General features: G+C 41.9%; 1 protein-coding gene across 5 annotated transcripts in view; it reads left to right on the forward strand.

Annotated features, from left to right (window-relative positions):
* Nucleotides 1–26,203, forward strand: part of GAB2 (GRB2 associated binding protein 2) — a 184,563-nt gene that overhangs the window by 115,325 nt on the left and 43,035 nt on the right. For all 5 annotated transcript variants that reach the window (XR_012333394.1, XR_004527867.2, XR_004527868.2 and 2 more), the window contains exon 2: nt 8,040–8,340. Coding sequence is in view for 2 of the 5 variants with exons in the window: in XM_019948801.3 (XP_019804360.1) it covers nt 8,040–8,340 (301 nt within the window). In the remaining 3 variants the exon portion in view is untranslated. The remainder of the gene's footprint in view (nt 1–8,039; nt 8,341–26,203) is intronic.

The following is a 26,203-nucleotide window of genomic DNA, read 5'->3' on the forward strand; positions in this document are numbered from 1 at the left end:
CGTTGTTACAATTTTTTTTTTTATTTTAACCATTCTGATAGGTCTGTGATAATATCTCTTTGTGGTTTTGTGTTTTCCGAATGGCTAATGATATTGAACACCTTTTCATGTGCTTATTTGCTATCTGCATATGCTCTTCAGTGAAATGTCTCTTCATGTCTTTTGCCCATGTCCTAATTGGTTTGTTTCCCTTTTTCAACTATTGAGTGTTGGGAGTTCTTTATATGTTCTCCATACTCTCCTTTGTCAAATATGTGGTTGGCAAATATTTTCTCCCACTCTGTAGCTTATCCTTTTAGCCTGTTAACCGTTTTTTGCAGAGCAAAAGTTTTGAATTTTAATGAAGTCTAATTTATAGATTTTTCCTTTTATGGATTATGGTTTTGGTGTCTAGTCTAACAACTCTTCGCCTAGCCCTAGATCCTAAAGATTTCCTCCAATTTTTTCTGAGTGTTTTATAGCTTTACATTTAAGTCCATGATTCATTTGGAGTTCATTTTTGTATAAGGTGTGAGGCTTAGATTGATATTCATTTCCCCCCCCATGGATGCCCAGTTGCTTCAGCACCATTTGTTGAAAAGGCCATCTTTCCTCCACTAAATTGCTTTTTCACCTTGGTCAGAAATCAGTTGAGCATATTTGGGTAGGTCTATTTCTGGGTTTCCTGTTTTATTCCATTGTTCCTATGTGTATGTCCCTTTGCCAGTATCACGTGGTCTTGATTTCTGTAGCTATACAATAATTATTGAAATCTAGTGGACTTGTTTCCCCACTTTTATCTTCTTTTTCAAAGTTGTTTTAGCTATTGTACTTTCTTTGCCTTTCCATATATGTTTTAGAATAATTTTGTCTACATTTGTAAAAACCCTTGCTGGGATTTTTTTTTTTTTTTTTTTTTTTTGTGGTACGCGGGCCTCTCACTGTTGTGGCCTCTCCCGTTGCGGAGCACAGGCTCCGGACACGCAGGCTCAGCGGCCATGGCTCACAGGCCTAGCCGCTCCGCGGCATGTGGGATCTTCCCAGACCGGGGCACGAACCCGTGTCCCCTGCATCGGCAGGTGGACTCTCAACCACTGTGCCACCAGGGAAGCCTGCCTTGCTGGGATTTTGATAGATAGAAATTGTGTTAAATCTGAACATCAATTTGGAGAAATGTACTATGTTGTGTCTTCCAATCCATGAACATGGTGTGCCTTTCCATTTAGGTTTTTTAAAATTTCTTTTATCAACATTATATAGTTTTCAGCATACATGTCCTGAACATGTTTTGTTAGATTCACACTTCTTTCATTTTTAAAAAAATGATTATAAATGGCATTGTGTTTTTATTTTCTATGCCCATGTGTTTATTTGCTAGTATACATGAGCAAATCAATTTTTGCATGTTCATCTTGTCAGGCGTACCTTGGAGATATTGCAAGTTTAATTCCAGACCACTACAGTAAAGCAAATACTGCAATAAAGCGAGTCATATGAACTTTTTGGTTTCCTGGTGTATATAAAGGTTATGTTTACACCATACTGTAGTCTATTGGTGTGCAATAGCATTATGTCTAAAAAACTATGTAATACCTTAATTTAAAAATATTGCTAAAAAATGCTAACCATCATCTGAGCCTTCATCAGATCACTGATCACAGATCACCATAACAAATATAATCATAATGAAAGAGTTTGAAATAGTGCAAGAATTACCAAAACGTGACACAGAGACACAAAGTGAGCAAATGCTGTTGGAAAAATGGTGCCAATAGATTTGCTTGACAGAGGGTTGCCATAAACCTTCAATTTGTATAATATGCAATGTCCACAAAGCATAATATAGCAACATGCAATACAGTGAGGTACTCCTGTATTTTGTGACCTTGCCAGACTCACTTATTTGTCCCAGGAGTTTTTTCCTAAATTCCTTGGGATTTTCTATGTGGACAATCATGTCATCCAAATAGGGACAATTTTTTTCTTCCTTTTCAATCTGTATGCCTTTTTAAAAATTGAGATACAGTTAATGTACAGTATTATATAAGATACAGGTGTACAACATAATGCTTCACAATTTTTAAAGGTTATGCTCCATTCATAGTTATTATAAAATATTGGCTATACTCACTGTGTTGTACAGTATATCCTTGTAGCTTATTTACTTTATATGTAATAGCTTATACCTCTTAATCCCTGCCTCCTATCTTGCCCCTACCCCCTTCCCTCTCCCAACTGGTTACCACTAGTTTGTTCTCTGTATCTGTGAGTCTGTTTCCTTTTTGTTATATTCACTAGTTTCTTTGATTTTAGATTCCACACATAAGTGATACCGTGCAGTATTTGTCTTTCTCCGACTTATTTCACTTAGCATAATGCCCTCTACATCCATCAATCTCTATGCCTTTTATATCCATTTCTTGCTTTATTTCCCTGACTAGAACTTCAGCACTATGTTGAATAAGTGGTGAGAGCAGACATCCTTGCCTTGTTCCTGATCTCAGGGGGAAAGCATTCAGCCTTTCAATATAAAGTGTAATGTTGGTGTTGGTCTTCTGTTGATGCGCTTTATCAGATTGAGGAAGTTCCCCCTCTCTTCCTATTTTTTTGAGTTTTTATCATGAATGGGTGTTGAAATGTGTCATATGTTTTTTTGCATTGATTGATAGGACCATGTGGTTTTTCTCCTTTAGCTTATTACTGTAGTTGATTACATTGATTGATTTTTTTTAATATTGAATCAATTTCACATCTTTGGAATAAACTCCACTTGGTCATGTTATATAATTCTTTTTATATCTTGCTGAATTCTGTTTGTATTTTACATTTAAGTCCGTGATCCATTTTGAGTTAATTTTTGTAGGAGATTTTGTACAGATGTAAGAACAGTCCTGAAGAAGCTTTCCCCTTAAGAACATATTCAGGACTCAAGTTCCTGTATTCTCCTTGCATTACGTGTCAGTACTCCAGCAGTAATTTTTCATTTCTATATCATGGGGTACTTTCAAGCTGAAGTGCCCAGACTCCTTTATAAATATTTATTACAGGGTCCTGCACTCATCAAAATGAAGGGAACAAGATGCTGAAAAACTCACGTCATAGAGAATCCACAGCATACCTTTATCTTATTCTCTTTTCTATAATCCTCTTTTTTGTCCTCCTTTCCTACTTTCTACTGTGAAAACTCACTTAACTTTTTAAATTGCATTTATTAGTTTGAATAAATGCATACACTGATTGAATGGAAAAAAAAATCAACAGGTCTTTACTGAGTTCCCATTATAGGCTAAGTACTCTGCCGAGTAACTGTTGGCCACACAGGACCCGAACATCAAGGTGCTCGGAGCTTAAAGGGGAGGAAGACATATGAGCAATTGAAATGTCAAAGATGAGTGAAGAAATGCCACAGAAAGCACGGGTTATTAAGGGAACAAGAGACAGGAGCACCAGCTCTATGGGAAGTTAGTAAAGGCCTTCCAGGAGAAGTGATATTTAACCTGACACTAAGAAAATATAGGAATTTTCCGGATAGATGAGGTGAGGTGAAAGGCATTCTAGGAAGAAACGTCAGCTTGTGCGCAGACATGAAGTCATGCAATTATGTGGCACATTTGGAGAATAATAAGTAACCTGTTATGCACCTGTAATTTCTGTAAGACCAGGAATTCATGCTGTATCCTCAGCATCTGGGATGATGCCTGTAGCATAGTAAGCACTAAATAAATATTTGTTGGATGGATGGATGGATGGATGGCAGGAAGGAAACACAAATGAGACCAGGGAGATAAGAGAGGTTCAGTGAGAAAGGGCCTTGCTTAGTAAATGCCTACCATGAAGATTGAAAGAGGAATAGGAGGAGATTTTATTCATCGTCTGCTTGGGAAGAAACAACAAATACTAAAATATCTGTAATATGTTGTGAAAAAGAAAAATGACATGACGTGAAAAGTACATTAAAAGTATTATGATGGTTCAGAGGAAATAGAGGTCCATTTCAGCTGAGGGGATCAGAGAAGTTGTCTTTGGAGCTAGACTCTTTGGAGTTGCTTATACTTAGTTCTGAATTGTATGGTTCCCCCAAAAACACGTACGTGAAGTTGGAGCAGAGAGTGTTGTGGCAGAAGAGCGATGTGAATTTGGAACTAGGCTAGATGGCTTTGCCTGCTCCGTCATACATTTATCAGCATTTTGTAGGCAGCCATTTATCAGCCTGCACCACTTCTTGCGAGCGGAACCTGACAGGCTCCGATGTTATCTGTAGCAAACACCTTTTTCTTGTTTATGAGAGTGTCTGCGTGTGTGTTTATGCTCGCACCTGCACACCAGTGATTTGAAGGCAGCTCTTTCTACAGAGACAAGCACTCAAGGGGGATACATCAACTGAAACACAAGCTTCAATACCTTTTAAAAATGCACCTTGCTACCCACACACTTTCACTATATGCCTGCACACACACACACAGATGCACACAGAGTTCTGTAAGTAGTGGCCTGGGCAAGATTTTAGGTGACTATAGTAGATGATACTTATATTTATTTCCTCAGCTCTATCCTATACCTTAACCTTCACTTCCACCATGGCTCATCAGGTACCATTTATATCCCCATGACCTTCTAGATTCTGTAAGGAGTTCATGTAAGAAAATGATTCATTAATTAGTCCAATACATACTTATTGATAACCACCTCTGTGCCAGGCACTATTCTAAACACTGAGGATGCAGCATGGGATAAAAAGAACCAATCCCTGCCCTCTCGGAGTTTACATCCTGGGCGGTGGGTAGAATCAACAAAAATGTGCTATTTTAGGTGGCGTAAGTGCTAGTGAGATCAGTATAGCAGAGTAAGCGGGAGAGTGTGAGGGTTGGGTGGTCAGGAAAACAGTCTGTCCAGTAATGTGACACTTGAATAGTGACTTGAAGGAAAAAATAAGCAATGGGACTGTCTGGGGCAGGAGTATTCCAGGCAGGGGGAACAACCAGAGCAAAGACCCCGAGGCAGGATTGTGTGGCCAGTGTGGCAAGAGCAGAACGGGCAAGGTGGAGAGTGGCAGGAGGTAAGGAGAGCTGTGAGATGAGGGACTGTCATACTAGGCCCACTGGCCATTGTGAGGACTTTGGCTTTTACTCTGAGTGAGACAGAAAGCCAGTGGAGACTTGGTGCAGAGAAGTGGCATGCTCTGATTTGCATCAGCACCCGTGTTGAGAATAGATTGCAGGATGAAAGCATAGAAGCAGGAAGACGACCAAATGGTGGATTCAATCAAGTGAGTTAACAGTGGAGGTGTGGAGAAGTGACCAGGTCGTAGATGTATTTTGAACTGTTTGGACCGACAGGATCTGCTGTTGGGTTAGATGTGGAATGGGAAAGAAAGGAGTTGATGATGACATCAAGATTTTTGGTCTGAGCAACTGGAAGGCTGGAGCTGCTTGTAACTGAGATGGGAAAGATTGCAGGAAGAACAGGCTTGGAGGACGTCAAGATCTCAGTTTTGAGCACCTTAAGTTTGAGATGCCTATTAGTGAGGAGTTGAGTGTAAGACTCTAGAGTTCAATAGACTGGTCTGGGCTGGAGATATAAATTTAGGAATTGCAGCAGTTAGATGGCTTGCAAAGCTGTAAAGTGGAATAACATAACCTAGGAAGTGGGTATAGCAAGAGAAGAGTCTGAGAACCGAGCACTGGGGCGTTCTAACATTTAGAGATCAGGGAGATGAGAAGGAACTAGCACTGAGTGAGCACTGAAGCCAAGTGAAGAAGGTGCTTCAAAGAGAATGGAATAATAAACTGTTATCAGATGTTGCTGAGAGATCAAGTGAAATGCAAATGTTGCAGTCTTTAAGACCTCTGTTGAGTTATTTTAGTGGGCGGTGGGGGGAGCCGGGGGAAGGCTGATTAGACTGCTTCCAAGAAAAGAATGGGAGGAGAGGAAACAATGATTAGTACTATAGAAAACTCTTTGAGGTTTTACTGTACAGAGGAGCAGAAAACTGGGCCATTGCTGGAAGGGAATGTGGGATCAAGTCAAGCTTCTCGTTTTTTTTCTTGGTTGGGAGAAGTTGGGGTCCTGATGGGAATGATCCTAGGAGGGAGGGAAAATGCAGTGATTCCAGAGATACAGTGATGTCCACATGTAGGTGAGAGGGGATGCTCAAGTGGAAGAAGGTTGGCCTTAGACTGGGTGAACTGTCCATGCTCCCTAGTAACAAACTACTTTGCTACAAATGCAGACAGATTGGTAAATTTGGTGATGGAACATGTGTAGATTCTCTTTTGCTTGCTTGTATTTTCTCATACCAAAGAGTAGAGGTGTTGGAGGTTTAAAGAGAGGGAAGTTCGGGACTTCCCTGGTGGCGCAGCGGTTAAGGATCCGCCTGCCAATGCAGGGGACATGGGTTTGAGCCCTGGTCCGGGAGGATCCCACATGCCGTGGAACAACTAAGCCCGTGCCCGACAACTACTGAGCCTGCGCTCTAGAGCCCGCGAGCCACAACTACTGAGCCCGCGCGCCTAGAGCCTGTGCTCCGCAACAAGAGAAGCCACCTCAATGAGAAGCCCGCACACTGCAACGAAGAGTAGCCCTTGCTCGCCGCAACTAGAGAAAGCCCACGTGCAACAACGAGGACCCAATGCAACCAAAATAAATAAATAAATAAATAAATTTTAAAAATAAAATTGAAAAATAAAGAGAGAGAAGTTCAAAGACTGTTGCCAAAGAGCAAGAGAAAATCATGGACCAGGTAAATGTAATAGGACTGTCAGGCAGCATAAGGGCTCACTTGAATTTAAAGTGAGAGCAGCCAACGTAGTTGTGTGATTTTCTCCAACTACATACAGCTGAATGGGAACAGGCAGAGTAGGATGAGCATTAGACTTAGCCAGGGGTTGTGGTTTCCCAGATAAAGGAGAGAAATGGAGAAAAAAAGCAAGGGAATGATGATAATGATGGATCACAGGAGCAAGTTAGGTAGGGAAGGAAGTGAGGACAGGGATAGGAGGTGAGAGTGCAAGGTGGCAGGATTAACAGAGTGAAGGTCCCAGTAGGATGTAACGAGTTGTGATGACAGTCTGATCCTTGGCATTTGCAGGACTTTAGGGTTGTACACACAGTGCTGTGTGTGTGTTTGCAATAGTATAAACCCTATAAGGTAGGTAGGACAGGCAGTGGTGATGTTGACTCTCATTCTGTAGATGAAGCAGGATCCAAAGAAGTAAATAACTTTATCTAAAAATCACACATTAAGTCAGTGGTAAAGCAGAGACTCAACCCAAGGCGCTGTTTTATATGTGATGTCTTTTTACTACTTTGTGTGGTGTCTGCTCACAGATCACTCAGTCTCATTGAAGAGATGGAATGTAGAAGACAACATAAGGGAATATGTAATCTAGTGTTAAATTCTATAGTATGACAGGATGTAAGGAGTTTATTCATTCAGTAATGTATATTGAGTACTTAGTGCGTGCAGGGCTCTATTATAAGTACTAGGGATATAGCAGTGAATGAGATGGGGAAATCCTGAAGTTATGTGCTTCAGAGAAGTTTTAGAAGGGTTTCTATGTGATTTTTCCAAGGTATCTTGATTTGGTAAAAAGCAGTGTACTGAAAGTTAGGAAACTTGTTTCTCTGCTACTTGCTGTGTATGACATTGTTGCTTCAACTCACCATGTCTTATTGGGGGACCCCATCCATAAACTGAGATGTTACTGTTTTGCAAGTCCCACCCTGACTAAAAGGTGCGTCTGAGTCTGTATTCTAGCTTAATGGAATAATTGCTCTAAAGTGTTTTAGTCCTCATCAGATTTCCTGACCTAAAAAGTGGGAATGCCACATCTCATCTCATAGTGGTAAGACCTTGTTTCCATAGCGAAATGCTGCACTAACACGCATTCTAGTCATCCTTCATTTTTGAAACTCTGGGGAAATAAGAAACGGAGATAGAGGCCGTGCTCAGCCTGCAGGTGCAACAGTCCCCACCCTTAACCTGGTGACATCTGAGGACCTGTGAAAAGCTTTGAAGTAACTAATGACTTTCCACCCTCTTCTTACTCCTTCCTGTTCAGGCCTGGAAGAAACGCTGGTTTATCCTGCGGAGTGGGCGGATGAGCGGTGACCCAGATGTTCTGGAATACTACAAGAATGATCACTCCAAGAAGCCCCTGCGCATCATCAACCTGAACTTCTGCGAGCAGGTGGATGCAGGCCTGACCTTCAACAAGAAGGAGCTGCAGGATAGTTTTGTGTTCGACATCAAGACCAGCGAGCGCACCTTTTACCTGGTGGCCGAGACGGAGGAGGACATGAATAAGTGGGTCCAGAGCATCTGCCAGATCTGTGGCTTCAATCAGGCTGAGGAGAGCACAGGTATGGGAACAAACACGGATCTTTCTCAGAAGGGGCCAGGCACTTCCTGGGAGGGGCTGGGCAGCTGGGGCTAGGATGATGGCCCTCATATTCCTTGAACCAGGAGAACAACCTGTAGCTAAAGGCTTTCCTCTGTGGCAGAGGAGTAGTAGGCAAAGGGTAAGAGTGTGAAGGGGTAGCCAAACATAGAGGGCCTCCTAGCACTAAATATGCTCAAGTGGGAAACAGATATGTTGGGATTATGATGAAGCTCGAGGTACTTGATGGTGTTTCTTCAGGTACCTCCATGCCACCACATTTCGCAGGTCTGCACCTTTCTCCCCTTCCCTCAGCTCTCTAGCTCTTTGTGCCCTGTTAACTGTCAGCCGTCCCATGGGCAACTCACACCTTTATCCCTTCTCTGATGCATCTCTGTCCGTTCCTGCCATCTATTTCAGACCATCCTGCACAGTTATCCTTGCCACTTTTTTTTGGCAGGGTGGAGGTTTGGGATCCCTTGTGATTATTATTGATGTATAATCCAGTGTTCATTATACTTACTTGGGAAGGGACAGTCTAGAGGGGGAAATTCTGATTTGTGTTGGGTTTTGTTAACCTTCAAAAAAAAAAGGGTAGCTCAACTTTTCAAAATAAAAGTTTTAAATTGCAGAAACGCCCTTTGACATTTGTTGGGGCTCATCCTCAACTCTGGGATGATTGAGGAGTAGGGTTTTTTTGAGGCAGATGGAGACCCTAAATTGGAAGTTTCCTGAGCCTGGTTACATATCAGAAGTAGAAGAACGTTTTTTAAATGCTGATGCCAAGGACCCGTATCAAATCAGTTAACCAAGAACCTCAGGGGTGGGACCTAGGCATTAGTGTCTTCTGAAAACTTCATTCTAAGTAGCAAGGGTCTGGGGCTCAGCATCCGTTTTCTGTACATAAATGAAGGCCTCATACAGTCTCTGATTCATATACCTGTTTTCTAAATTTTTTACAGCCCTTTAAAACAAAAACCATTCCTAGCTCATCAGCAACATCGTCCTCATCTGGGAATCTGTTAGAAATGCAAATTCTTGGGCCCCACTCCAGACTTACTGAATCAGAAACTCTGGGCGTGGAGCCCAGCAATCTGTGTTTTGATCAGCCTGCCAGGTGATCTGATGCACGGTTAAGTTTGAGAACCGCTGGTTTAGATTCTTGCTGCTCAGAGTGGGGTTTGTGGACCAGCAGCGTCAACCTCTCCTGGGAACTTATTAGAAATGCAGAAGACTTCCACCCAGACTTACAGAATCAGAATCTGCGTATCTTTAAAACTTCTTATTCTGAAATAATGTTACAATTACAGAAGAGTTTCAAAAATTGTACAGCAAGTTCCCATATGTCTTTCATTCAGCTTTCCCTGATGTTAACATCTTGCTTAACCAGGTATAGTGGTCAAAACTGAGCAGTTAACATTGATTGGTACAGTACTATTCACTGCAGTGTATTGGGATTTCACCTGTTCTTCACCAGTGTCTTTATTCTGTTCAGGATTCAATCCAGGATAGCACATTAGATTTGGTGGTTCTGTCTCCAGGGCTCCTCCAATCTGTGATGACAGTTCCTCAGTCTGTCTTGTCTTGTTTGACCTTGACACTTTTAAAGAGTACTGGTTAGGGGGCTTCCCTGGTGGCGCAGTGGTTGAGAGTCCGCCTGCCGATGCAGGGGACACGGGTTCGTGCCCTGGTCCGGGAGGATCCCACATGCCACAGAGTGGCTGGGCCCGTGAGCCATGGCCACTGAGCCTGCGTGTCTGGAGCCTGTGCTCCGCAGCGGGAGAGGCTGCAACAGTGAGAGGCCTGCGTGCTGCAAAAAAAAAAAAAAAAAAAAAAAAAAAGTACTGGTTAGGTATTTTGTAGAATGTCCCTCCATTTGGTGTTTTCTCATGATTAGATTGAAGTTTGGGGGAGACTACCACAGAGGTGATGTGCCTTTTTCTGCACGTTGTATCAGGGGGCACATGGTGTCAATACGTCTTATTACTGGTCACGTTAACCTTGATCACTTGATTAAGGTAGTATCTGCCAAGTTCCTCCACTGTAAAACTACTATCTTTGCTTTTGTAATTAATAAATAGTTTGGAGGAAATACTTTAATCATGTGCAAATATCCAATTTCTCCTTAAACTTTTGCGCACTAATTTTAGCTTTTATCAGTGGATCGTGTTTACAACCATTATTACTGTGGTATTCTAGTGAATTTTTCTATTTCCCTCAGAATCCACATTTTATTAAGATCCCTAGGTGATTTGTATGCACGTTAAAGTTTGAGAAGCTCTGGTCTGGATTATTTGTCCAAACCTGGTGCCTCATCAGAATCACCCTAAAAACTTTTATCTAACTTACAGGTACTAATTCAGTAGATCTGGCTTAGGGCTGAGGAATCAATAGTGTTAAGAGATTCCTCCTATAGAATGGGAGGAATTATTTCCAAATCATATCTGATGAGGGTCTAGTATCTAGAATATAAGAAGAATTCTTACAACTCAATAACCACAAGAAAAAGACAAATGACCTCATTTAAAATTGGGCAAAGGATCTGAATAGACATTTCTCCAGAGAAGATGTACAAATGGCCAGTAAGCCCATGGAAAGATGTTGAACATCATTAATCATTAGGAAGATGCAAAGCAATACCACTAGCACTTCACACCCACTAGGATGGCTTCAATCAATATATGGACAATGATAACTGTTGGCAAGAATGTGGAGAAACATACATTGCTCATACATTCCACCTCATACATTGCTGGTGGGAAAGTAAAATGATACAGCTACTGGAGAACACAGTGTGTCAGTTTTTTAAAACCTTAAACCTGTGATCCAGCAATTCCACTCCTAGGCATATACTCAAGAGAAATGAAAATATGTTCACACAAAAATTTATAGATGAATGTTCATAGAAACGCTATTCATAATAACCAAAATGTGGGCACAACCCAAATGTCCATTAATGAATAAACAAGATGTACGTGTGGCGGAGTGCATGTGTAGTGAGCACTTTTAAGATCTGCTCTCTTAGCAACTTTCAAGTATACATTTGTTACAGTATTGTTAACTATAGTCACCATGCTATATATTACATCCCCAGGATTTATTCATTTTATAACTGGAAGTTTATACCCTTTGATCCTCACCCATTTCCCCTGCCCCACCCTTGCCCCTGAAAACCACCAATCTATTCTCTGTTTCTATGAGTCTGGTTAGTTTAGATTCTGCATATAAGTGAGACTATACAGTTTTTGTCCTTCTCTGTCTGACTTATTTCACTTAGCGTAATGGCCTGAAGGTTCATCCATGTTGTCACAAATGGTAAGATTATCTTCATTTTATGGCTGAATTATATATATATATATATATATATACACACACACACACACACACTATATATATATATATATATATATATAGTGTGTGTGTGTGTGTGTCTATAGAATGTGTGTGTGTGTGTGTGTGTGTGTGTATATATAGATATATATATAAAATGTGATTTTTTAAGTATATAGTCACATTTTCTTTATCCATTCATTCTTCAGTGGACCTTTAGGTTGTTTCCATGTCATGCCTACTGTAAGTAATGCTGAAATGAACATGAGGGAGCAGATATCTCTTCCAGATAGTATGTTCAATTCCTTCAGTGATATATCCAGAAGTGGCATTGCTGGGTCATATGGTAGTTCTATTTTTAATTTTTTGAATAAACTCCATACTGTTTTGCATAGTGGCTGTACCAATTTATATTCCTGCCTACAGTGCACAAGGGTTCCCTTTTCTCCACATCTTTGCTCACACTTACCTCATATCTTTTTGACAATAGCCATTTAACAGGTGTGAAGTGATATCTCATTGTGGTTTTGATTTGATTTACATTTCCCTGATGATTAGTGATGTTGAGCACCTTTTCAGGTAGCTGTTTGCCATTTGAATATCTTCTTTGGAAAAAGGTCTGTTCAGGTTCTTTGCCCCTTTTTTAATCAGGTTATTTGAGTTTTTGCTATTGAGTTATATGAGTTCCTTATATATTTTTGATATTAGTCCCTGATCAGACATGAAGTTTGCAAATATTTTCTCCCATTCCTTAGGCTGCCTTTTCATTTTATTGATTGTTTCTTTTGCTGTACAGAAGCTTTTTAGTTTAATGTAGTCCCACTTATTTACTTTTGCCTTTCTTGCTTGTGCTTTTGGTGTTATATCCAAAAAATCGTTGCCAACACCAGTGTCAAAGAACTTTTCCTCTGTGTTTTCTTTTAGGATTTTTATGGTTTCAGGTCTTACATCTTTTATGCATTTCAAGTTAATTTTTATGCATTGTGTAAGATAGGGTTTTTTTGTTTGTTTTGTTTTATTTATTTTGGGCTGCATTGGGTCTTTGTTGTTGCATGTGGGCTTTCTCTAGTTGCGGTGAGTGGGGGCTACTCTTTGTTGCGGGGCACAGGCTTCTCATTGTGGTGGCTTCTCTTGTTGTGGAACATGGGCTCTAGGCTCACAGGCTTCAGTAGTTGTGGCACGCAGGCTCAGTAGTTGTGGCTTGCAGGCTCTAGAGTGCAGGCTCAGTAGTTGCGGCATGCAGGCTTAGTAGCTCCGCAGCATGTGGAATCTTCCTGGCCAGGGCTCGAGCCCATGTTCCCTGCATCAGCAGGCAGATTTTTAACCACTGCACCACCAGGGAAGTCCTAAGATAGGGTTTTTGTTTGTTTGTTTGTTATTTTAACATCTTTATTAGAGTATAATTGCTTTATGATGGTGTGTTAGTTTCTGCTTTATAACAAAGTGAAGCAGCTATACATATACATATATCCCCATATCCCTTCCCTCTTGCGTCTCCCTCCCACCCTCCCTATCCCACCCCTCTAGGTGGTCACAAAGCACCAAGCTGATCTCCCTGTGCTATGTGGCTGCTTCCCACTAGCTATCTATTTTGGTAGTATATATAAGTCCATGCCACTCTCTCACTTTGTCCCAGCTTACCTTTCCCCCTCCCCGTGTCCTCAAGTCCATTCTCTACATCTGCGTCTTTATTCCTGTCCTGCCCCTAGGTTCTTCATAACCTTTTTTTTTCTTTAGATTCCATATGTATGTGTTAGCATACGGTATTTGTTTTTCTCTTTCTGACTTACTTCACTCTGTATGACAGACTCTAGGTCCATCCACCTCACTACAAATAACTCAATTTTGTTTCTTTTTATGGCTGAGTAATATTCCATTGTATATATGTGCCACATCTTCTTTATCCATTCATCTGTTGATGGACACTTAGGTTGCTTCCATGTCCTGGCTATTGTAAATAGAGCTGCAGTGAACACTGTGGTACATGACTCTTTTTGAATTATGGTCTTCTCAGGGTATATGCCCAGTAATGGGATTGCTGAGTTGTATGGTAGTTCTTTTTTTAGTTTTAAAGAACCTCCATACTGTTCTCCATAGTGGTTGTACCAAGATAGGGTTTTAATTCCATTCTTCTGCATGTGAATATTCAGTTTTCCCAACATCACTTTTTAAATTTATTTATTTAGGCTCCACTGGGTCATAGTTGTGGCATGCGGGATCTTTTAGTTGCAGCATGTGGACTTCTTAGTTGCAGCATGGGGACTCCTAGTTGCAGCATGCATGCAGGATCTAGTTCCCCAACCAGGGATTGAACTCAGGCCCCCTGCACTGGGAGTGTGGAGTCCTACCCACTGGAACGTCAGGGAAGTCCCCCAACACAGTTTATTGAAAAGACTTTTCTCCTTTGAGTATTTTTGGCTCCCTTGTCAAATAATGACCATATATTGGGGCTCTTTATTCTGTTCCTTTGGTCTATGTGTCTGTTTTTCTGCCAGTACCATACTGTTTTGATTACTATAGCTTTGTAATATACTTTGACATCAGGGAGTGTGATGCTTCCAACTTTGTTCTTCTTTCTCCAGATTGCTTTGGCTATTTGGCATCTTTTGCTTTTCATATGAATTTTAGGATTGTTTTTTTCTATTTCTGTAAAAATGCCATTGGACTCTTGATAGGAATTGCACTGAATGTATAGATGGTTTTGGATAGTATGGACATTTTAACAATGTAAATTCTTCAAATCCATGAACATAAGATATCTTTCCACTTATTTGTGTTGAAGTTCTTAATTTTTGATCATGGAGCCCTGCATTTTCAGTTTGTACTGAGCTCTGCAAATTATGTAGCTGATTGTGCCTGGGCTAGATGTCCTGCCCTAGGAATTATGTGATCTTCCTTGAGAAAGGATTATAAGCCCCCATTTTACTCTTAAGTTCTTTGGTATAATTTTTGCTTCCTGTGTGGACTTTTTTGTTTTCCGCCCCCAAATCTTTGTTATTTTAGGCTTTATGGATTTTGTTTTTGTTTTTCATTTTATTTTATTCCTGATAAAGAAATAAAATACTCATGCAAAAAAAAAGAATAAAATAAGAAAGGAATTTTTAAAAAGTGGGAGAAAGAACCCATAGACCCCCTAGTCTCAAAGCTTTCATAAATGTGAGAAATAAGTCCAAGGAATACGTCAGCTTTTTAGGAAATAGGTATAATGGGGTGGAGGAGGAACCAGAAAGCAAATTGCTTTTAAGAACTATTCCCTTGTGGGATTAGAGGTGTCCCTACCAAGAAAAACATATCCTTGAGATGTAGCAAAAATTACTCTTGGTGCAAATATCTTTTTTAAAAATCACATATTTAAAAAATAGTTATTTTCTGAATCCCTACTTTTACTATATAGAATTTAAGTATAATTCAAATTCAAATATGTAGAACTACATCATCTGGGCTTGCTTTCTTTGGTGGGAATATTTATTCATTCATACATTGTTCATTTACTCATTCATTCATCAAATCTTCATGGAACACTCATTCTGTGAGAGTCCCTGTCATAATCACTGAGGCTACAAACTATAAAGACGAACCATAGAGTTCCAGCCCTCAGACATCATAGTCTAGTGGAGGGGACAGACATAACCAGACAATCACAGGGACATTCTGTAACAGAGGCATCACCAAGGATGGAAGCACCAGCCCATGCACCACCGTCTCAGTGAGGGAAGAAAAGGAGGGGAAGTATTAAGGGGGTGACAAATAATCAAGTCAGTATTTTTCAACAGCTTTGTCTATTAAACAGTATATTCCCTTTAACTTTTAACTGCTTTTTTAAGGGATTATTTTATTAGATGTCTAGTAGTTTAATTACCAGAGCAAGGGTATTATTTGTCTCTGATAGAGGTTTAGGATTTTTTGTGAGATCTTTCTGATGAAGACAAATGGCCTTTTCTTCCCTCTCATAGGAGAATCTGGTATGTAAAAAGATTCAGCCACATAATAGGTTATGTTGTAATTTAGAAGCTGTCTTGAAAGTATATATATTACATCTATAAAACCCTCAGGTAAGGAATGAGAGATTAATCACCCAAGTTAGTGTTTCTTTTCACTGAGAATCAGGATCTGAGGGAAAGCAGGAAGGAACTTAACATTTGACTACCTACTTTTGCTTAAGTACTTTATTTCATTTAATCACTTTTATCAACTGCTTCTGTTTTTTTCAAATAAAGAAACTGAGTGTTTCTTCCCTGCCTAGCACTCCAGGACTAAAACTCTTCTCTGAACCCAGCCTTGGCTGGGTTCAGATGGGCTATCCAACTCTCATCTGCCTGAGATTCTTCCTAATACAACTGCTGCTCTCCTTTTTCTGAGGCTTGTTGAGAACCATCCAATCACCTGGGTGTTAGCGTCAGCACCTGCCTTATGTGAGGAGCATCCTGTACTGATATCTAACCTTCAGTGGCCACAAAAGGAAATTATAGGAGCTGTGTATTGAGCATCTACTCTATGTAAAATAAGGACTTTACATAAATTCTCACTAAAAATTCATAGTGATCCTTTGCGGTAGCAACAATTTTGACTCAAGGTCACAGCTAGAAAATGATGGAGCCAGGATTCTAGTCTAACCCAGGTCTGTTCTAGTCTAACCCAGGTCTGACTGTGCATTATAATATGCTGTCTCTTTGTCCTGGACCTTCTGGAATATGAAAATCTGCCAGAACCAAGCCCCGATAGTTTCGCCCCTGTGGACACCATGTATTAGATTGGAAGCACCCCTTGACCCCTTCCACCAGAGTCCTACCGCTGGCTCAGTTTTCCCTCCTCACCAACCCATATTGCTGAAATCCTTGGGCTCGAATATTCCAAGAATTTAGTAACTTCTAGAGTTTTAATCCAGCCATTAGGCTGGATTGGTGAGTCTGTAGGCTGGGGACGAGGAAGCCTGAACTCACATCACAACTCTAGGGTGATGTGAACAAGTCACTTGATTGAGGTCTTAGTTTCCTTTCTTCAAATAGAGAGAAAATCCTCTTTTCACTCAGTAATTCTGCTTCTCTGTGGGTTCATCAACGCAGACCTTAGACCACTGGCAGCCCCTCAAGTTTCATATTTCCCAAAGGAATATTCACACCGTATTCTATGTAGAGGTATTCCAGGAGCTGTGCAGTCCATACCCCTGCTTGCTGTTGGTCCTGTAGAAATTTCTTCCCATGGGGAGCTTCCTTCAAGCAGATACTCCTTCTTTCCTTTCTTTTTTTAAAAGACTTGTGATGGGACCCGTAAAAAAAAAACTTGTGTTTTTCACTTTTAGCTGGAAGCGGTTCTATAGCAGATGGAGTCTTTTTTTAATCCTTCTTGCCACCCCCGGCTTCTTCTTTCTGCTGCCACTCTCCAATTCCTCACGTATTCCAGCCAAAAATGCCTAGGATAAAACCTGTCTAGGATCAAGACCAGACCAGGAGTGACACTGAGTTTGAATATCGACACAAGGGTGGAAGAAACAGCCTCCTGATAGAGAACTCTTTCCAAAAGGAAACCGGGCACGATGCTCAGAAAGGAAAAGCAATTCTAAGAATGAATATCAAGATTTCATATCACATACATGGAGTTTGCTTGTTGTTTGTTTGGGGGTGGGGGTGGGGGTGTGTACATGTACGCACAGGCAACAGTAAGAACCCCGCCTTCCTCTGGGAATCAAAACAGCCTTCAGTCCCCCACGTCAGGGGGCAGAAAGCTGCTCTGAGCTGTGTTTACGAGCAGGCGGGTCCAAGTCCTCACACTTGTGGCCCTGTCGTGGGCAGCTGTCCCTGACCAGATGTACCACACATAAAAAGAAGCAGCTCCCAGCACAGAGTGTGGATGAATGATTCATGGGCTCAGGAGTCATCCACTGTTAGGGAAGCCCTCACCCTTTTGAATCCTCCAAGCTGAGGGCTTCTCCTTCCCACTCATCCCCTCCCTCCTCCCTCTCTTCCGTAGCTGGTCCAGGACCTGCACAGCCCCTTACTCTAACGTGCACTCTGAAAGGCACCCTAGCTGCTGCTGTTTATTTGCTCTAGGATGTTGAATAAGTAACTCTGTCTCTTTGAGGTGTTATCATCTGTAAAATGGAGACTATGCTCCCTTGCAGAGGGCTTGGGAGGAAGCTGGGAAAATGTATAGGCGCACAGTGTGAACAGTAGCTGCTTCTTTCACTGCTTTCCATGTCGTACTTTTGGTGAAAATGATGATTTTTATATCTGGAGGTCAAGATGAACAGGATATGATTTAAGTATCTGGTGTTTTTAGAGAACTTTACAGTCTACACAACACTTACGCAGTCTCCTTTGCATATAAAGAAACAAAATAAGCTAGGCAAGGCTGCTAGCGCTATTCCTATTGCACAACTAAGGAAGCTAAAGTTTAAAGGCACTGACATTGCCAGAAAGCAGTGTTGCCGGATCTAGCATCCAAGGCTTTTAACTCCACCCTAGGGCTGTATGCTCTAACTCCTTCTCACTTCTCCGAACCCCTTTTCACAGACCTGTTTATTGTGGTTGCTTGTAAATCACAAAACAGCCAGCAAAGAGGAGAAGCAAGAAGTTGATCACTGAGAACTAAACATTTGGAAAGTAAAGTGCTGTCTATACATTAACGTTAATCTCGGACGGCTAAATCAGCAAGATAACATGATCCATCTCAGAGTAGCCAACAAACTACTGTGAACTACAGCTCAGGGAGTTTAGGTCACCAGAGCCCCGTTTGCAGCTCTTGAAGATTTTGAAATTAAGGCCAGAGCCTCCTCCATATCCTGTCTATTATTGTAGCTTTTTTCCTTCTTGAACTCCCTGGCAGGAATTTCACAGTAGTTGCATGACTAACTCTATAGAAAGATGACCTCCCAGAGTTCCAACCGACTGTTCTTTATCTGTTCCCCACCATTTCTCTACTAAAATTGTGGGTGAGACTGCCCCCTACTTTAAATATTTTGTGAATATTTACACTTCTAGTAATCTGTGAATTTCCCCAGTAACTCAACAGCAGAATTATTTTAAGTCCTGGTTCCCTTCCAGGATGAAACTATACCCACAGGTATGCGTTTGGGGACATCTTCAGCCCCCAGTGGAGGAATGTTATCAGGGTCTTCAAACAGCTCCTTCCTCTCCAGAGAGAATGATTGGTGCCTTAAAGGTCAGGACCCCTTATTCCAGCTGGACTTCTCACAGCAGGGAGGGCCGTAGTGGAGACAGGCAGTCCACTCAGGTACCTTCTGGTGACCTTGGTCCCTTCCCCCACTACCCTGACGCAGTGAGTGGGAGTGCCGGGGAGAAGCTGGGAGTGGAGGACAGTGGGGACGAGAGAGACCTTTCTAGGAGACCTGACCCTTTCTCTCTTCTCATTCCTGGGAGGAACTTTTCCTCCCTTGTTCCCTCCCCTACCTTTTGTTTTCTGGGTTTTTTTTTTTTAACTGGGGTCAGATCTCTCACTCCTCTGGGAGACCCTTGTTGGAAGCTTAGAGAAAATGTGGGAGGTGATAGGCAGCTTCTCCCCAGGCTTACACAGGTCCCTGGAGGAAAGAAGAACAGAGTGGAGACTGATCCGGGCCCCAGCCCAGAGGCGGAGGCTGCTCTCTGAATCACCCACCCTTTTTTTCCAGAGACAGTGGGGAAAATAAACATCCAGACCAGTTTCCAGCCAGATCTGAAATCCTCATGCCTTAAAAACAAAAAATTGGTATTCTAAATAACCCTGAAATATCAGACCTTCCTCCTCAGTCTTTTGTTTATTTGTTGTTTTTTTGTCTGCAGCTGGGTCTCGTCACCCTGAGAGTAGGCTCTGAGTTGGGACATGAACTCTGTAGAATCCCCACAGACACTTTTGCCTTGTCCTGGAACAGGCTTCAGCCCTGACCTGCAGCGAATTCCAGACCCTCTGGAGGAGGAAAGGGCGACAGGGAGAAACCTGACCCTCTTCTTTTCGTTCTAAGCCTTGATCCTCCTTCCTCCTTTCCCTTGTATACCAGACGCTCCCCCACACCGTCCCAGCCAGCCAGCGTAAAATCTATTGTACCTGCCAAACCCACAGACTGTTAGAAATGAGAGTGTCTCCTCCCAGCTCCTCAACACCAGAAGCTTTGGATGGTTCCCCAGACGTCCCACGAGATGCTCCCCCTTTTTTTGTTCTTTGAGTATTTCTAATTATCTCTCGTGAAGGAGGGTAATAAATTATTGTTGAATTGGTCCCAGACCAGATTCCAAAGCCCAATGTCACGCTAGTTTTTGGCTAAAGGTAGAATCAGGACTTTGAATTTTGTGGTAAGGTCACTTTGGACCCCTGAAGCTCTTGATTCTGATTAAACATCCGGTTATGTACAGTTCTGCATAGGATTCTGAACTCTGCAAAGGCCTTTGGACTCTACCTTCAAGTTGAGGCCCACCCTGCACGCCAGCATGGAGTCAGGGCTCTGGGATTCTTCACCCTTTTTGCTCAGTTCTGACCCTCATCTTGTTTGCGAGATAAGGTCAGCCCTGGAACTTTGCCTACTTTTTCCTATTCTTGAGTCATTTCCCTGTTAACCTGTCGTATCAAATTCCACCTGGGACTAGACCCCATCCTGGTTTGATTTAGTCCCTCTCAGAGACCCCAGTCCTACCAAAATCCTTAAGCCAGTGGCTGGAGCCCCACCGTCCAGTGGCTGACTTCCGGGTGGCCAGTGGTCTGTCTGCCTGAATTTCTGAAGAAACTCCACTTCTGCTTTCCCTCAACAGCTTCCTCCTCCTTTCGGACTCAGCTGCCCCCATTTCTGGGTGATGCCCAGTTTCCGTTTCTGTGTTCACTCATTCAGCACACTGAGTACCTGTTTTTGCCAGGTCCTGTTCTAGGGTCACATGCCAGAGAAGAGCGTAAGCCACGCACCCACTCTCAGTGACCTCAGGAGCTCTGTCAGGTCCTCCCGTTGGAACCCTTCTCAGTGACTGCCTGCCTCCTCTGTGTATAGTTCCGGGTCCTGGGGCCCTCAGTTTTCACCAAGTTTTGCTGCTTTTAACTGAACTGTGCCTGGCTCTATGCCAAGATATAGCTAACAGATTAAAAAAAATTTGAGGTTAACCTCAAGTGTGAAAAGAAAAGAAAAGTTTTTTTCAATTTCTGAATTTAATTTCAATATCAAGCCCCTATCTGGCTAGTGATAGAAATGAAAGTTCTAATCAACTTAGGTTAAAACTGATCAATACAGGATTTTCTCAGTTACTTCAGGTTTCTCTTCTTTCTTCTCTTTCTTCTCTTTTCTCTTTTTCCTCACATAAATGGAAATAAATACACCAGATATTTATTTTTTCCACCTCTTTATTGAAGTATAATTGACAAAACTGTATATATTTAAAGTGGACCTCATGATGATTTGATATATGCAAACATTGTAAAATGATGGCCACCATCAGGTTAATTAACACATCCACCACCTCATAGTTCAGGTTTCTCTTGTTTTCTCCAAGTTCCCAGAAGCTTAGGGAACTGGAAGTAGTTCACTGAGGCTAGAGCTCAAAGTTTGGGAATGAGGGGAGATATGTCAGAGACCTGAGGATGAGAACATGACCCTTCTATCTTTCTGTCACCACATTAGTAGAGACACATAGTGGCTGCCCAATGATGATTCAAATGAATGATTTAGTTATAGTGTTTGTTTATAACTTTGTAAATAGTTATAGTTACATAAAATGACAGTTTAAAAAATTACAACTTATTTCTAAACGTTGTTTTGAGAAATTCACTGTTGAGGAGGGGGAAAAAAAGAAGCTTCAAAAACATTCTAACCTTATTAACAGGACATAGAGTCTAAAATTCCATATATTGAAATAGTGGTATACAATGAAAAAGAACAATTTTTAAAAAGCAAAGAAAAATTGAAAATGGATGATGTTCTAACTAGTCTGAAGAGGTAGGATATGAACTTTATTTTACATATCTATCATTTATTTATTGTTTGCTTTTATTCCCCACCGCCTCACTTCTTGTGTGGATGAGGTCAGTGAACGAATTCTGCATGGCTGGTGAATCATAACAGCCAAAACACCCAGCCAAGACAGAGAAGGCAGTAGATTTCATAAACTGAGAAAATTCTAGAATATGAGATCTTGAAGGGCCCTTAGAGAGTGTTTTGTTCCAAACTCCTCAGATGACAGTGTCTGGAGGTCAAGAGAGGGGAGCTGAGTTGCTCAAGAGCATACAGCTAACTGGCAAGGCTAGAATTGAAACCCAGGTTGCATCTTATACTTGTATGATGCGTGTGTGTGTGCCTGTGTGTGTGTGTATATATATATATATATATATACACGCACACACACACATACACACACACACCGGTTCAGGAGGTCAATCTAGTACAAAGAGCAAAGAGCATAGGTCTTGGAATCATAAATACATGAATCCACAACACTGATGAGTTCAGTCTTAACATGGTCTTAGGCAAGTCAGTTTACTTTACTGAGCCTCAATTTCTGCATCAGTAAAATAGAAACAAGACTTCCTTCACAATATTATTATGAAGATTATATAAGAATCCACTTAAAGCATGGCGTTTGGTACATGATAAGCACATATTAAATATCTGTCCGGTGTATGGCTAATAAATTGTTGCAGCCTTCTCTGTGATCTGCATGGCAGCCCTTTGAGTGTGTATACCGTGCTATTCTTATCTCCCCAAAACTGAAACATCCTAAATAACACGATCTCTATTTTCCCTGAACTTGGAAACATTCTTACTGTGTGTGATTAATATGTTTATCAAATAAGCCTTGCTGACTTTCCTGATTTGAGACGCATTATACTTAAGTTATTGAGGTGCTCAAAAAACAAAGGTGCTTCTTTAAATATACTACTACTCACAGTAAGAGGTAATGTTTACATAGAGCTTACCATGTAGAGGCAGTGTTCAAAACATTTCACAGATCTTAACTCATAATCTGATGAGGTAGATACCTATCATTATTCCCATTTAACAGATGAAAAAGCTGAGGCACAGAGAGGTTCAGTAACTTTCCCTAGTTCTTACAACTACTAAGTAAAGGACCTGGGATTCAAACCCAGACAGTATGGCTGCAGAATCCATGTTCATAACTATTAACCCATACCCTGAAATTCTAGATATAGTTCCTTGCCTCACACTGTCACGATACCTGTTTAGGGTCTTCAGCATGTGCGTGAAGACCTGAGAAAGACTCACTGCTGTCTCTGCTCTCTTGTGATGACCTTCTCTGGCTTTGCCAAGAAGGTTTCCCAAGCCTGTCAACACAAGTCGATCATATTATTCTCTTGAACCTTTTGATTCTGTATGCTGACTAGAAACTAGCATGTTGTTTGTGCCCAAGGTGTGCCGAAATGAAAGTGAATATGATTTCTTATAATAATATTCATGGGCTCTCCACACGGGCTTTTCCTGTGATTCTTCTTCTTGATTATTCCAAAACGTAGGTTTGGGATTCACTGGTCTTGGTTTCAGCCCGCTTCTGTCTCCTTAGTGAGCAGCTTAAGTTAGGTACTAAGATTTTTGAGAGAGGACATGATTGTACAAACCAGAAGGAGAACTTGTGGTCTGGGGGCTGGCAAACTTTCTCTTTAAAGGGCCAGATAGTCAATATTTTAGGCTTTACCACCTGAACGTTCTTTGTCACAAGTACTCAACTTTACATAGAAGCAACCGTAAAGAATATGCCCATGAATAGGGATAGAACTTTATTTATAAAATCAGGCAGTCGACGAGATATGACTTATGGTCCTTAGTTTGCCAGCTCCTGTTCTAGTATAATAATATGCCTTGGCAGGCCCACTCAGATACGTGTACATATGGTCTTAGTGTGCTGGCCGTCCTAGGGATGTTAAAAAACAACTCTCCCTTTTGGATCCCAGTAAAAAAAAACCTAGGGTTACTGAGGCATCAGGACACAAGGCTGGAAGATGAATAGGGAAGCTACAGGTATGAAGCCAGGAGATTGTTGTGACCCCAGGACCGGAGACAGTGGCTGAGAAAGAGCTGCCGACTGGAAGCTGAGTCCTGCCAGGCTCTCTGCCTGCAGTCCTCTACTCACCCGTCAAAGGCCAGTTGAATCCATCTGCATGCTCTGGTACCAGTCCTGCCTCTGATCAAACCCTGAAGGTCTGCAGATGCAGTTCATACACCAGATTACCCCAGGGATGGAGTGCTAAGGGAGACGTTCCGTTTGTGGAGCACTGATATACAGACACTATGGCATTCCTTGACTCTCCAGGACGACGCTGCAGGTAGCGATTCGTAGAAATTTTACAAATTAGGGCACAGATTCGGATACCATCCCTAGGTTCCACAGCAAAACACTCAGATTCGGGTTTCAGAATCCACGTTCCTTTCCCCTAACCACACTGTCTCTCCTACAGCCACAGTTCTGGGTCAGGTAATGCTGTGGATCTCATAATTCCCTAGGCAAGCTGGAGCTCTTAGAATCCCAGCCTCGCCATCCAGACTAGAGCAGTTTCAGGGATTGTTCTTGTGATTATTGCCACTGGTAATGATTCTTGATAAACTCCCATCATTGGAATATCTGACACTTGTGTTTCACGCTGGTAGCCACTTGTCCCTTAGTGAAAGTCACTATGAAAGGAAGGGGAAGCTTACCTCTTATGAAGTTGGTTAGCTGAAAAATACAGTGATATAGTTTCGATATTTTTGTGGAAAGGTCACAAGGGTCAGATGCATCATTGACATGTGAGCTTATGGTGCCCACTAGATGGATTGATTCCCATGGGAATACTAGTGAGTCCCCAAAGTTCCTTGGGGGAAGGGAGAAGTGCTGCCCTAAGTGTAAATTTGCTCTTCTCAACGGCAGTATAAGCTCATAGAGCAAGGACAAGATCCACTCTTTTTGACAGGCCTGAAGCTCTTAGCAGAGTGCCCACGGTCAGTACTCATGACCCTAAGTTAACAACAAGAGTGCTTATTCCAATTATGGATTCCCTCTTTGAGGGGGACACACAGTCAACCGAAGCCCCTCTCAAAGGAGCAGGAGTAAGGTCTGTCACAATTGAGGTGTGCTGTCCGTGTGGCAGGTGAGATGAGAACAGAGCTGACCTGTCCGACGTGAACCGGACAATGCATGCGTGGCTAAATATAGACCAGCTGTCCAAAACCAGAAACACACACAACTCAGACAGCCTTGCTAAGTGGTAACAGTTCCTCCCACCCTGAACAGCAGCTTACGTTCAGATCCTGGAGCTCTTCACTCCTTCTTCCGACACAAAGAGGAAAGATTCTGACAAAACGTATTGCCCTGGTGTGTTTATTGAGCACCTTGTTCTAATCTGGACGTTTAGCAGACACACAGCGTTGTGCTGAACACCACCAGAGAAACAGATGGTCTAGGTCCTGACTTCTAACAGCTCATGATCTGTTTAGTATGAGAGATTTGTGAATGCCCAGCATAAAATAAAAAGCAAAATGAAGTACGATAGAAGGTTTAGAGGAAGGCATAATTAGTTTTCACCAGAGACCTTATAGAAAGCGTGGCATTTGCCGTGGACCTTAGTTTCCCATCTCTGAAATGAGATGCCGCAGGGCAAAGGAAGGTTATGTAAGGACGTGTGACCAGAGACTGTGTGACATGCCTGCGAGCTGCAGCCACTCACTCTCTTTGCCCTGTGCCCCTTCACAGGATTGATTTCTGCTAAAGTAGACCAAGAGATCATTTCCGTCAAGGTCAGGGTGCTGTGACTTGGCCCTTGGATCTCAGAGATGGTGTTTTTTCCCAGATCCTTCCTCAGAAGGGGAGTGGGGAGGCCTGGTCCCTGAAAGGTCTCACGGGGTCTCATGTTACTGCCTGTCTGCCTCCCCTTTTTTCCTCCTCTGTTTTATAGTTTTTATAAACACTAGAAGACTTATATTTTTGAACTTGGGGAATTATTTATACTGGTCTTTAGTAGTTGGATCCAGCAAATGTCTCCTTACCATGCAAATATGAATAACATTATAAACTCACGACAAAATAGCAATCCCACTGGCCAGTGTCCTGGTGGTCAGATCTCCTGGCTTGATTACCCACCCCCCTTTATAGAGAATATATCTTCATTCACGTTGATACATCTTTCTACTGGTACCGCAGAAGGACCCCTGGACTAAGAGATCTGAGTTTTCATTTCAAGGTTTACATCTGATCCACTGTGTGGCCTTGGACAAGTAGCCTCACCTTTCTGGACCACGGTTTCTCCAACTGTAAATGAGAGATTTGGGGGTGAGTAGGGAGGGCAGTGGTGATAATGATTGGACCCTAGGTTCCCCTCCAGTTACCATATTATGTGAGGTATTGTCTAGAGTGAAGACATTTTGTGTTTGATCCTAAATGTATGCATAAATTCTCTAGTAATGATGTGTGCCAGAGGATTCTGAGGATTATTCCTTTTTAAATAATTTTAGGCTTGTGATTGTGAGTTAAAATGACCTGGCTCTATTGGTCCAATGTTGCACTCAGCCAATCTGTCAGCAGGTTTTTGTTTTTAGAATTCTCCACCCATCTGATTCTTGCTTT

The sequence above is a fragment of the Tursiops truncatus genome, chromosome 8 (genome assembly GCF_011762595.2).
Source record: "Tursiops truncatus isolate mTurTru1 chromosome 8, mTurTru1.mat.Y, whole genome shotgun sequence".
In the NCBI taxonomy this organism is placed as follows: Eukaryota; Metazoa; Chordata; class Mammalia; order Artiodactyla; family Delphinidae; genus Tursiops; species Tursiops truncatus.